General features: G+C 36.3%; 1 protein-coding gene across 9 annotated transcripts in view; it reads left to right on the top strand.

Moving 5' to 3' along the window:
* The window catches only part of LOC135204080 (chromodomain-helicase-DNA-binding protein 1-like), a 124,181-nt gene that overhangs the window by 66,441 nt on the left and 43,722 nt on the right, over positions 1–14,018 (top strand). For all 9 annotated transcript variants that reach the window (XM_064234064.1, XM_064234071.1, XM_064234066.1 and 6 more), the window contains exons 10-16: positions 235–357; positions 1,407–1,506; positions 1,701–1,879; positions 5,704–5,846; positions 9,342–9,709; positions 9,865–9,980; positions 13,195–13,419. In XM_064234064.1, the coding sequence (XP_064090134.1) occupies positions 235–357; positions 1,407–1,506; positions 1,701–1,879; positions 5,704–5,846; positions 9,342–9,709; positions 9,865–9,980; positions 13,195–13,419 (1,254 nt within the window). The remainder of the gene's footprint in view (positions 1–234; positions 358–1,406; positions 1,507–1,700; positions 1,880–5,703; positions 5,847–9,341; positions 9,710–9,864; positions 9,981–13,194; positions 13,420–14,018) is intronic.

The raw sequence follows: 14,018 nt of genomic DNA on the forward strand, positions 1-14,018 counted from the left end.
AATTGATAATTGAGCTGTAAATGAAACATGAAGGTTTAATTCTGTACTGGTAGTACAGGTAAAAATAATGCCCTGTATTTTATATAAACATTTATCTTATTTTTCCCTTAATTGGTTTTTATGCTTATATGTTACTCTTAATAAATGCATGTATGTGATTTGCACTTTGAGGGCGAGTGTCAGAAGTGTTTTTTTTATGTGTTTCATCTTCAATCTTGCAATCTTTTGTTTCAGCTTGAACACTTCCGGGAGAGAGAGAAGTCAACCCGTACTCCAAAACAGTGCCCAGCATTGAAACATAGACCAAAGTTTTCACCTTTAAAAGTTCAGCCAGACTTTCTTGGGGGCGATAATACGGTAATATTTTTAGTAATTTGATATAGTTTTGGATTTTTGTATCTGTATTTTCTACACTAATTGTAAATGACAAAAAGTATCAGCTTTGACTGTTCCTTAATATCTTAGTTTGTTAATCATGGAATGAGGGGTGTTAGTCACTGTAAAATGTCAAATAGGGTGGATGATTAACCCATGGCATGGCATATCATGTCTCAAATCCCTTCCTGACTATCTTATTACTTAGTCTGGTCAGTGCAGGCATCCTCTCAGCACAGTAAAATCTATAGAACAGTAAGACCCAAGCACACTAAAGCGCTATAGTATATAAAATTCCTTCATATTGTATGAATTGTATTGTACATCATCCAAACTTTGTATTATCAACTAACATTAAGGTTCTTGGTCAATAATTTACATGTTATATGTAGGTATGAGCTGCTGAAAGTTCAAGATAAGCTTCAGCCAAAATTAATTTTAGTTACAATCACATGTACTCTTGCACAAAGGTGCTCAGGATTCAGTGTTATACATGGAGTGAGAGGTTCCTAGTGGCCTTAAATGCAGTACAAGAACAAATGGGAGAGAGGCGAGTTTAGAATGATTTCTTGATAAAAGAGCAGGTCTTGGAAGGGTTTGGGCAATTGTGTTTCCTTTGGACACACTGGACTCCAAGTAGATGTTTGGATAACAGTAAGAAAGGGAGAGATTGATGGACTATTTATAAATAAAAATGTACTACTTGTAGAGAAAGCAAAGACTCACAATGAGTACATAAGGGCCTGTACAGGTCTTTGTAGCAGAACAATGAGCACAGATAACAAAAATAGGGAATTTGAAAAGGTATAATGATGTAGTGTGACTATCAATGGTGAAAAAATGGAACCTGTACATTTTATCTCATATATTGTGAATATATGTAAATGATAGATCTTAGGTTGAATTATATTCTTGTTAAGCAACAAGGGAATATAATTCATTGTTATGCTGTTTAACTAACACACATTTTTATATCTTTTATGACATTTATATACTGGCATTGCTTTTAAACTTATTTCATTGTTTTTCAGGAGCTTACGTTGAGGGATTATCAAATGGATGGAGTCAACTGGTTAATTCATGCTTGGTGCAAACATAATTCTTCCATATTAGCAGATGAAATGGGTCTTGGTAAGTAAATTGTATGATAATAGAAAGAATGTTTATGACTTGCTTTTCCTAATATATTGTCTAAGATAGAGTAATAATATGAATATAATTCATTATTATCAAGTAATGTTCAGCATTTTTATTTAGATTATTTTATTCAGAATTTTATTTTTAGTCCTCTTTTTAAATCTCAATTTTTTGTTCTCTGCCCACAGGAAAAACTATCCAGGCCATTTCCTTTCTAAGCTACCTGTTCCATACCCATCATATGTATGGGCCTTTCCTTTTGGTGCTGCCTCTGTCAACTCTTAATGCTTGGCAGCGAGAGTTTGCAAACTGGGCTCCCGATATGAACGTCATCGTATACATTGGAGACCGGGACTCTAGACGCATTGTAAGTTGAGTAAATTCTATTTTTTTATACTAATATATTTGCTTTTTGCTGTGTGTTGTATTTGGAGAGTTGCATTCTGCTAAAGATTTTCATTTCCTAGTTTTTTAAGGATAGGTATTTGTGCTATGAGAATTGCCTTCATGCTAGGCTAAGAACTCAACCACTTACTAGGCTAAGAACCCAACCACTTTGGCTGAGCCAAGATGGTTAAGGCATGTTCGACCAGCTAGGCCAGGTTAAGAACTCAACTGCTTGCTAGGTTAAGAACTCGATCACTTAGGCTAGGCTAAATCAGAAAGGCCAGCAGTTCCTTACCCTCCTTTGCCTTGAAAAGCCTTCTTGGTCTAGACTCAAGTATCTAACCTGAGAGTAGGTCTGAATCCCAGTGAAGGCTGGATGGCATGATTGAATGAATCCATTGACTGGCATTTGCACAGAATTTTTGAACTACAGTTGGGTAGGTCGTCATCTCTTCCACTACATACATGAACTTGGGATGAATCATGCAAACCGAGATTGGATGAATCACACCTGGATGTGTGATGACTCATGTACATGTACATGCGGTGGGTCAAGTACATGGTCGTGCTATGAACCACACACAGGGATGAGTGATGACACACGTAAACGGTTGTATGATGTAGAACGATCTATGAGTGAACATCAGGGAGAAGACCACCCTTGCCTAAAAGTCTCTTGACCATTCACTCTGGAAGAAGCACGAGGGAAGTAGGACCTCTATCACATACACTGTCTTGAGGTGTAGAACGATCAAAGTGAGAATATCAGGGGGAAGATCACTCTTGCCATGAAGTCTCTCAACCTGACTGGAAGATGATCGGCGAGAGTAGGACCTTCATCTCACACACTGCCGTGTGACGGATCGCAACAAAGCCATAATAGGCAGAACAATCCCAGTAAGAATGTCAGGGAGAAGATCACTCTTTGCCTAGAAGTCTCTCAAACCCTGACTCTGGAAGATGAACAGCAAGAGTAGGAACTCCGTCACATACACGGACGTGCGATGAAACACGTACGCAGCCGTGATCACCTTGTCCCCCTAAATCGGAGCCATCTCATCATGCGACGAACTTGAATAGGCCGAGGAGACGAAGAGTCAGCCTGAGAACTCTGATGCAAGGGAAGATCAACACAGACTGGAATATGTTCACGTACTTGAAGGGGAGAGTCACGTCCATGCTGGGAAGATAGTGAAACACTTCTCTCACTCTCAAAAGATGCCACAAGTCCCTAATTTGATCAATCAAATCTTGATATAGCACCTCTGATGGGCTGACAGCCGACTGCGATGATGTCACGGACGAGTGTTCAGTGGTGTCACGGCATTTGGACTGGTAACCCAAATCAAAGGTCTCAGTGACAGTGAAGATGGCGTAAAGGTCTTCTATGTTTCCTACAGCAACCAAAGGGCCTCCCCAGGACATGTACACTTGAAGAATAGCAAAAAACTTACCAAGAAAATCCATTGCTGAAGGAGGTGAAAGATAGATCGCTCCTCACTTGAATGCAGCGCCATTAAACTATAGCCAAAAGAAGCCATACGTCACAGGCCCATTTGTGAGGTCACACAGCAGATTATTCTTAGAGAGAGAGAAAACATTGTGTGTAGTGCAGAAAAACATAAAACAAAACTCTAGTACAATTTACTTCACATGACAAAAGGGTACCAAGTCAAACATCATAGGTAGATGATATCCATTCATCAGAAAAGCCATCTGTAAGGTGGGTATCCCCACATGATGACGCAGTATTGTCGGCGAGCAAGAAGGAGCTCCGATGACAGCAAGGAACACACAGCTGACAATATTGACTGGGTTCAAAACTTTTCACAGCATCAACGAGCATACCAAAATTAGTGAAGTGGCATCTCTGTCAGAGGGAAGCGAATAAGGGGGGCTCCCAAGTTCTGAGTGAAATGCTGCCACTGCCAGACTTCCAGGAGAGAAGCTGGGCTGACAACTGAAGTGCCTGTAAAGAAACAAATAACATGCTCTCTCCCTCAGAGAAGAATATTTCTATCCTGTGAGAGTGAAAAGAATCATATTTATCTGTAAGGATAAAGGGAAGGAAGGGAGAGAGCCATACAACCCACACTCTTCCCCCACCAAAGTAACGGAAAAGGGACAATGTCTGGCCCTGCAAGCAGATGGGAAGAACGCAATCGTACGTCATTAAAATTCATGTTGAAGAATTGTAGGAATGTACTCCTATGCTAGACAGCTGAATCCTAGCATAAAAACCTTGTCTGCAACACTTACCCCTAATGTCTCAAACATCCCAAAGCATAATTCTGAAAGATTAAACATTACCACATTCCCAGAAAATGTGTAATGAGATAAAATCAAAGATACATAAAACAGATATTTTAAAAATATCTTCAATATAACAAATTTAAAATGCTAAAGAACAAAATGTAGCTGGTCCCTCTCTCCCGGAAGGGGCAATATCCCCTTGGGAGATGGACCAGCATTACACATTACACAGCTGATGATGAAGCAGAGGAAAAGGCATGAGGCACATCTTCTGCAATTTGCATCTGTCCCAGAGGAACGTCAACATGGGAATCATGGAAGACTGCCTAAAAACTTTGACGTCCACGGAACCTCTGGACTGGATAAATAAGAACACAGGCTTAGGTTAAAGAAAGACTAGTGTGTCACGAGGTTCCAAGCCTGTTTGGTGACCAGCATCGACCTCGTCAACACATGAGTTGCCTGATTCCACAAACTCTTAGCTCTACAATCTTTGGTAGTTTTTTTAACCAGTTTCCAGCTGGCGCTAGAAGATTATCTTATTGTTAAGACTGAAGGTTTGTTAGCTATGAAAAATACAAATTGATAAAAAATTTGTCACATTTTTCAGAAAGTACGTAGTTGGAAGTATAATTGACTTGTGTGAGTTTTGTAAGGTGCTAAGTTTGTCAAAGTAATTGTGAATATTTATACTCTTAAGTTTTGATGTTTTTTAATATGTAATAATTTTTAAGAATATTCTAAGTTTTAGGTGTTTTTTTTATTATATGTGATACTTTTTATCTACTAAAGCTTTAATCTTATAAGTATTCTTTGTCAAGTCACCATTTTGCCATACATGATAATTGCGTTTCATGTATTCTTTATCAAGTCAGTATTTTGCTATATATGATAATTTCTTATTTTATTTTAATGTTTTTAGACTCATAAGAATGGTGTCAGCCGTAACAGTCAGTTTATCATTTAAATTTAAATGTCTTGTGAACCCATTAAGGAAATAGATGATTGAAATAAAAGGTTAGAAAGAAACTTTGCAAAGTATTAACTGCTTCAGTTATAACAGCAGTAAGTTTGTCAACAGTTTTTCAATGTTCATTCACTCATTGTACTCTGTATTTTAACTTTCAAATCCTGGCTATAGCAACCCATCTGGTGCAGCACTTATTATATTCAGTCCAAGTGGTACTTTTACAGTTCCCTCTTGTCATTCCTCCTTAGCTTTCCATTCCTTCATTTTCTTCCAATGAAAAACCAGCTCAAAACCATATGGTCCAGTTTTCATTTTCTCTAACCTTTTTTTACAGGGTTAGTATATATCTTATTTTCCTATTCTTGGCACCCTTCCTGGTCCATTAATGCTGTGCAAGCCTTCCACCTTTTTTTTTTTTTTAATTCTCTTTGCAGTCAGCATCCCAGCTTGGCATCCATATAGCAGAGATGGTTCAACATTCTGTTCATTTATTCCACATTTTGTTTCTGTACATGCTTCCTCTAACAGTGGTTCAATACTGTCCTCAGCAAATTTCACAAATATTGAAATTTCTCTTTCAGGTTAGAGACTATGAATGGACTACACCAAATAATCGGTTGAAATTTAATGCAGTCCTGACTACTTACGAAATTCTACTGCGAGATAAGGAAGATCTCCGAGATTCCTGTCAGTGGGCAGTTCTTGCTGTGGATGAAGCTCATAGGTAATGTGGAAGATATCTTTCAATATTGTTATTTCATATATATGTATATATGTTTTGAGGAGGAAAAAAGACAGTCATCTTCACATCATCAGCAGTAATGTCATTAATGTATCCTTGATTTTCCCCATATGTGATTTGAATTGAAATGAGATTTCTCCTTTTGTCTTTTTATCTTGTGCACTCTCTACATTGCTTTGTATCTATCTTGTCAGAAGTGAATATGAATAATGTACTACTATATTAGGCTGATACATTATGAACTGTATGATCAAACCAGTAGTATTCGTGTATTATTCTGAAGGATTCACTTTGTGAGACTTACTAGGGGTAAGAAAAAGAAAAAAGAAAAACCTTGCCAGCTCATTAAGAGAAGAAGTTTGTACCATGGCATATAAGTAATAGTTATTTGTTTGAGATTTTCAAAATTGACCCTAGATATTTGTTCTCATCTGACCTTTGAATATGTTTTTCTTGAATGCTTCTGTTGTCCTGTGCATAAAGTGATTGTCTCTCTCCTCTCTGTGAACATTTTGAAATTCTTCCTCCCCATCACTGGCCTGTTTGTAGCTCTTTTGATTGGTTCCACCTCCTCTCTTCTTATTACATGGCATTAGTATCTCAGATGAGCTTCTTTAGCCTTCTCTTTATATATACCACACATTCTTCTTTTATCTTGACTCTCCCTTCTTTCCAGTAGTGATATTCCAGAAATCCACCTCACCATCCTCATCTCAGTTCTTTCCAATAGTCCCTCCTCTTTCCTCTTAAGTGCTCGAGTTTCTGCTCCATGTAACAGTACAGGCCTGATAACAGTCGTATAAATCTTTATTTTGAGCTTTAATGGCATTTTCTTGTCTAAAACAACTGCAGTTACTTCTCTCCATTTTCACCATGCTCCTTTCACTGTGTCTCAATGCTTTCTCAGTACCTCCACTCATTGGTCTGCTTTAGCACTGTACCATCTTCTGCTTGAATGTTTACTTCTTCATGTCTTTCTGTACTACTAATCATTAGTCTTTCCAATGCTCACTTTCAATACTTTCCTTTCTAGGGCTCCTTTCCATGCTAAAAACCTTTCTTGCAATTCTTCTTCTATGTCTACTATTATGACTGAATCATCAGCAAAAATCAGTTCCCACAGTTCTTCGTTATTTCTCATATCTGATGTCAGTGTGTATAATGATGAGGAACAAGAATGGACTCAGAGCTGATCCTTGATGGAGGCCAACCTCCACAGTCATATGCCATTTCAATATCCACAAAACACATGTAAACTTTCCTATTTCCTTTCTTTATAGCATTTCTTTATTCACCTTTCCTTTCTTTATAGCATTCTCAACTTCATTCTCTCTGATGTTTGCTATTGGTCCTTCTAGTTGTCTCTTGATTTCCTCTTCCTCAATTAGGATATTTCCATTTTCATTTTTAATAATTCCTACCTCTCTTACATCCAGCCTGCCTTTTCTTCTCTCTTCTGCAATCCTGTAGATTATCTTTTCTCCCTCAGGTTTTCCCATCATCTCATACCAATCTCTCCTGGCTTCTCCCTTTGCAATCGCTACCACTCTGTTTCTGTCTTTGTCCATCTATACTCCTCTCTTGTTTGGTAGTTGTTACTTCTTCCCTTCCCACCCTCTTCTGGCTATACTCTTTTCCTTCACAGGTGATTGAACCTCTTGATTCCACCACCATGTTTCTTTTTTCTGTTGCTGCTTACCACTTGTCCTCCCTTACACCTGTGTTGCTCTTTGCACCACAATCTCTTTCATATCATCCCATATCTCTTCCGGTGATTCTGACATTCCACTAACATATCTCTCTCCTCTGGCTCGTTCCACTTTACTTCTGAACTCTCTTCGCCTTCGCCCCGTTGAGCTTCCAAGTTTTAATACTTCTATTCCTGGTTGGGGCTTTTCTTTTCATTATTGCTTTCAACCTAAAATCTGCCACTACCAGTTTATGCTGAGCTACAACAGATTCATTTGGAATAACCTTACAATCCATAATGATTTTCTTGTCTTCCCTCCTAACCAAAACATAATCAATTTGTGTCTCATGTTGTCCACTTTTGTTTGTTATCAGATGACAAGGGCACTGTTAATTGTACAAAAATCTTCCAGTAGCTCTACTTAGGACCTGTTTTTATAGTTTCAGAATCTTGTCAAATTCATTTTTAAAAAGCTCTCAAGCTCTTCTGTGTGAATGCTTAGGCAACAAACAATGCCTCAGTAATGGCTCAGATCAATTAGCAATTTTTCCTCTACTTACAAGTTTTATGTGCATATACACACTTCATTGTACTTGGCATTAAGTACAAAAAAGAATAAGGGATAGCAGATGCCTAACAAAGGATTTAAAAGGTACTTACAGATTTGCTCAGTAAGCACTAAAAATATTCAGGAAAAAAGTTTTAATGTACTGAAAGAGTTATTACAAGCCAGAACATGAATGAAATGTCACTGCAAATTCACAAAATGAAGTCAGGAGCAATCCTTGAAGATATCCAAGGATATTGGAGAGAAATGCATAGCTATAACTAAACTCCCTTTGCCCTCACTCACACTTTGCTTGATGCAATCCCATCTCGACCATCTCATTTAGGTCAGGTGAAATAACATTCCAAACCTATTGTTGCCTAATTATATAGAATTTGACACAAGAAGAAATTTCTTTCTTTGAACAAAGCCATTGATGCCGAAAAAATTTTCAGGGTATTAACCTGGTTTAAGTATCTAAGGTTTTTGTTATGGGTCATGATGTTTGATTAGTATCAGAATATGTATGGTTATTTTTCCATCAACCCTTGTCTCTGTTAGGGAGATCTAGTGTAACAAGCTATAATTGTACTCCATTTGCTGTAGGACAAGTTTGTGTACATAAAGAGGGGAAAGAACATTTGGACCTCCCCTTTGCATCATTACTGACCTCCCCTTTGCATCCTTGTTCCCATCCTTGTACCCATATTCTGCTCTGACAAGAGTAGTGTATGTTTTACACTTTCTGGTCTAGCCCTAAAAGCCTCCATCTAGACCTCAGTAAGAAAGTTTCAGTCCTTTCATAAACCTTTGTCATGCATTTTCTTTGTGCATACAAAAGTGAAAGTTGCATGTCTCAGCCATGTATAGTATACCCTAATTAGAAGAAGGCTTTGCCATCTACATGGCTGATCAGTCTAATTTAATCTGATAGAACGAATAACATCTAAACATTGCATTTTGTGTAGATATAACTGTCAGTTAATTTTGTATACAAACCCATCCATTGTTGGAAGTTGCCTCCATTCTTACCCCCAGATTTCTTGTATCTAGCCTAGATGATGCAGAAAGTTGGGTAAACAACCACCAGAAACTATGATCAGCCCAGATGCTTACATTGATATATGGGGGATTTTGGATATTAGAGGGAGCAGTTCATCTTATTGCAAGATAGCCTAGTGTAAATTGATATTTTGTAATAAATGTTTTTTTAAAAGTATTATTTTTTCCATGTTAACAGACTTAAAAATGAGGAGTCACAATTATATCAAGCATTAAAAGAGTTTCGTACCAACCATCGGTTGCTGATCACTGGTACACCTCTGCAGAATTCTATGAAAGAGCTTTGGGCCTTGTTGCATTTCATTATGCCTGAAAAGTTTGATGACTGGGAATATTTTGAGTCACAACATGATGGAGATCACATGAAAAAGGGACTCCATAGGTTGCACCGTCAGCTTGAACCATTTCTGCTTCGGAGGGTAAAGAAAGACGTAGAAAAATCTCTTCCATCTAAAGTGGAACAAATTTTACGAGTAGATATGATGAGACAGCAGAAGCAGTACTATAAGTGGATACTTACCAAGAATTATGACATGTTAAAAAAAGGTAAGCTCTTGTAATTTGTAATATGGTTGATGAAATTAATTTTTGGCTCTTGATATTAATGACGATTAATTCATTTTATGTTTGTATTGCATATTGCATTATTTATTCATTAGTATGGAACTGCATTTCATGATCAATGGTGTATATTTTTACAGGTAATCGGGGATCAACTTCATCATTTGTTAATATTGTAATGGAACTAAAGAAGTGCTGCAATCATTGTTTTTTGACAAAACCTCCAGAGGAAGTTCCGCCATCAGAGTATCTTCAGGTAAATTTTTGTGTTTAATTTACTGATGAATTTTTACCAATGAGATTTTATTTCACCACACACACATTACAGTACTTGTAGTTATCATGGTTTACCATATTAGCTGAGTTCTGCTCATTCAGCAATTCGTGTAAGTGCATATTGCTCATCATAAGTCTACAGCACTCAACATCTTTTTTCCTGAAGTGTTTCATGTGCTGTATACTTTACTGGAATCCTACAGCTTTCTTTTTATTGAGTTTGTGGGATTGCCTAATTTGTTTAAATACAGGCGGCCTGTGGTTAATGGCGCAATCGCTCATCGGCAAATCGGTTTTATAGCTGTCGTCAAAAATATTCATTAAAAAAATAAGGCATTTAAGGTATTTTTATGGCGCTTTTTTCGGTCAACAGCGCCACTAGCGCTGTTATGTCTAACGAATGCATACATTTGTAGAAATACCATTCAGCCCATACAGGTTATGCAAATGATATTGAAAAATTGTATTGAGAGTTATTTCATAGGTATAAGGGTAAAATATATGCCTCTGACGCTGTTCTATGCCGAAAATATCGAGTTAAATGAGTGCAAATTTAGCTATGGATGTGTTGATTTATAAATGTTCATGCTTTTATGTTTAAAATGTGTATGAAAATGTATTACGTATAGGTATTTTTATTTCTGCACATAAATATGATACAAAGGTAGCTTTCGAAACTGCCCTTCACATTATCAAATATGTTTTTTCATGTTCATTCTTGTAAGCCAACACCTGACGCTCTTCCAAAAATATTGAGTTAAAAAAAGTGCAAATTTAGCGATTGATGTGTCAATTTGATAAATGTTCATGCTTTAATGTTTAAAATGTGTATGCAGATGTATTATGTATAGGGTATTTTTAATTCTGTGCAGAAATATGATACTAAGGCAGCTTTTGAAACTGCCCTTCATGTTATCAAATCAGATGTTTTTTCATGTTCATTCTTGTAAGCAGTAGCCTTCCGCTCTTCTGAAAATATAGAGTTGAAAAGAGTGCAAATTTAGTGATCAATGTGTCGATTTTATATGTTCATGCTCTTATGTTTGAAATGTGTATGAAAATATAGTATTACGTTAAGGGTATTTTTATTTTTATACATAAATATGATACAAATTAAGGCAGCTTTCGTAACTACCCTCTACGTTGCCAGAGGATGTTTTTTCTAACTCGTTCTTGTCCGCCACTGTTCCAAAAAATGCATGGTGTTATTTTATTATTTATGCATCTTTTCCATAAATCCTTTAAAAAGTTATACATTCTAGTTGGCATAAACGAATATCTATGACTTATATGAGACAAGGTTATTTTTCCTTATAGTACGACGTGTTTTTAGGTGGAAATATGAATTGAATATGTCTCGTTGTGATTGTGAACTTTTTTTTTCGTTAACAGATTACATTGGCAGCATGTTAATGCATAAAAAAATTATGTGATTTCGTTCGCAATTTTCCTTTATATCATCGTAATACAAACTTTACGTTATTTATCTTATATCAGCGTGAAACCAACGGTAAAATGTGTTCTTTCAAGCCCAGCAGTTTTTAGTTAAATTATTTTATCTCAATTTTATCTATGGTTGTGTTTGATGGCATACGTTTACTAGAGTTTTATCCTTGTTGCCGATGCACGATAATAGCCATTAGCAGCTTGAACAGTTTTCTCAGCTTCAGTTATAACTAGGTTTAAATTTAACAGTATATTTCCCGATTGATCTTTGATCTATATTGATCTTTGGTCTATAGCGAATAAAGTTATTACATTAAGATATCTCAGTTCTATTCTGCACAATGTCATTTATAACAACTACGGTAATAGTGTATGTACTATAGCACGATGATTGAAATACAAGCCAAACGGATGTTATCAAATTCTGTTGTACTTAGAAAAAAAAAAAAGTAGTTTCACGTTCGGTTGTTCATGGCTGTACACGTTTATGCAACGATTATAACGTTGAAACCATACTTTCATCATTCTCTTTTGCTGTTTTTGAACTTACGTAACTAGAAGATGGGATAAAGTTAGTCTATTGTAATTTGGTCTCTCATAAAATCGAATTATCGTGACTTGAACACTACAGCTAACCTGTACACTGTATAAACCTTATTATATCTTTACATACTCTAGACACCCAAAGGATTAAAGCTAGGCTTTTTTTTCACTTTACAGTATTTATAATACTATAATGTACTTTACAGTAAATTCTATAGATCTATACTGCATAAATAAAATTTTACTGGTCTAGGGCGCTATTAACTGGTCTAGAATTTCGAAAGAAGGTGTGTGGCAGCCGTAGACTTTAAAATCGCTTAGCGTCGAAAATCACTTAGTGTCGGCAGCCAGAAACGGAACCCCTGCCGCTAACCGAGGGCCGCCTGTAATTCATTTACTGTACGCTTTACTCGCCTGCAGTTTTTCAATCGTGCAATGAAAAGATTTTGTGAAACATTTAGTTTCCCAGATATAGGATCATCTTTGCATTTTTTTTTGTGGTGGGGGTTGGGAATGGAGAGTGCCACTTATGCTTCAGCTAGTACTGCATTTTCCTATTTTTGGGTGTTGGATATTTCAGGTTCATTGGTGTAAAAGCCAACTGATTGCAAATGATAAGCTGCAAATGATAAGCTAGGCTATTAATTTTCTGAAGTTTGTATGTTCAGTTCATAGCTAAATAGCTGTAGCTTTTTTATATATGTTATTAATATACTGTAGTGAAAATCATTGAATTTGTATGTCTGTATATTCTCAGTACCTATGTTGATTACATTTGAATTGAACTTATGTCTGCTTAATCCTCATTTCTCTCTTGCTTTTTGTAGTGTTATTCACTCCAAGTTTTGATAAAGTTCATATCCCTTAATAAAATGTGATTAGTATATTTGTATATACAAATTAGAAAGTATCATGCATTACATATTTACCCAAGGTTTCAATAAATGATGTATGAAATGCATACTAAGCATAAGTAACTTAGAACATATTTTTGCAAGAGTAAGGATTTCATTAATTTTCAAATGCCACTCTGAATAACCATATTTTTGTATCAGTTCATTAGTATTATAGTACATCAGTAATGGACAACAGTACATTTCTCCAAGCCTTTATAATATCCAATGTGATTGCATGTGCTGTTTCTTAACTTTTAAAAGTATTTAGATGTGCTTGTAAGGATTAAATTTTAAACTTTCATCTTTCAGCAATTGTTACGAGGCAGTGGTAAACTAATGCTCTTGGACAAGTTACTGGTCCGACTCAAAGAAACAGGTCACAGGGTGCTCATCTTCTCACAAATGGTCATGATGTTGGATATCTTAGCTCAGTATCTTCAGTACCGTAGATTTCCTTTTCAAAGGTTGGATGGTTCAATCAAAGGTGAAGTTCGAAGGCAAGCCCTGGATCATTTTAATGCTGAGGGGTCTAATGTAAGTTACTGAAATAATTATGGATTATCAGAGTTTATTTTAATGTTATCCTAATAAAGTGCAGTGGGCCCCTGTATTCATGGACTCAAGCATTCGCGGATTTCTATCTGTAACATATCCACCCATTATTCTCGGGAAATACGCGTATTCGCAGTATTTTTCCATGAGAAATATCCACAAATTCCTTTTTTTTTTTTAAATATTATATTATCATCAATTTCATCATAAAATGCCCTTTTGTGTGGTAAAACTTTGAAAAAGCAGGTATAAAATTTTTTAGAGGGTTTTCCTTGAGTTTTAACTAACAAACTAGGCGATTTTAAGTCTTTCTTTAGGGGTGCCAACTAATTGCGGGTTGTAGCCATCTGGGGGTGTTGGGGGGTCTGGTACGCATCCCCTGCGAATACGGGGGAACCACTGAATTGTGTATTTGTAGTATTTTAGTTTGTGATAAAATATTTTTTTGTCATAAGGTTGTTAAGGAATATTATTGGATATTTTGCTTTGTGGTTTTTTGTAACTGTTCACTGATCATGATGTATGTCAAAAAGCAAAAGTTTATTTATATAGCAGATTACATTAAATGTTTTGGCTAAAAA

Source organism: Macrobrachium nipponense, chromosome 44 (genome assembly GCF_015104395.2).
Source record: "Macrobrachium nipponense isolate FS-2020 chromosome 44, ASM1510439v2, whole genome shotgun sequence".
NCBI classification, from domain to species: Eukaryota; Metazoa; Arthropoda; class Malacostraca; order Decapoda; family Palaemonidae; genus Macrobrachium; species Macrobrachium nipponense.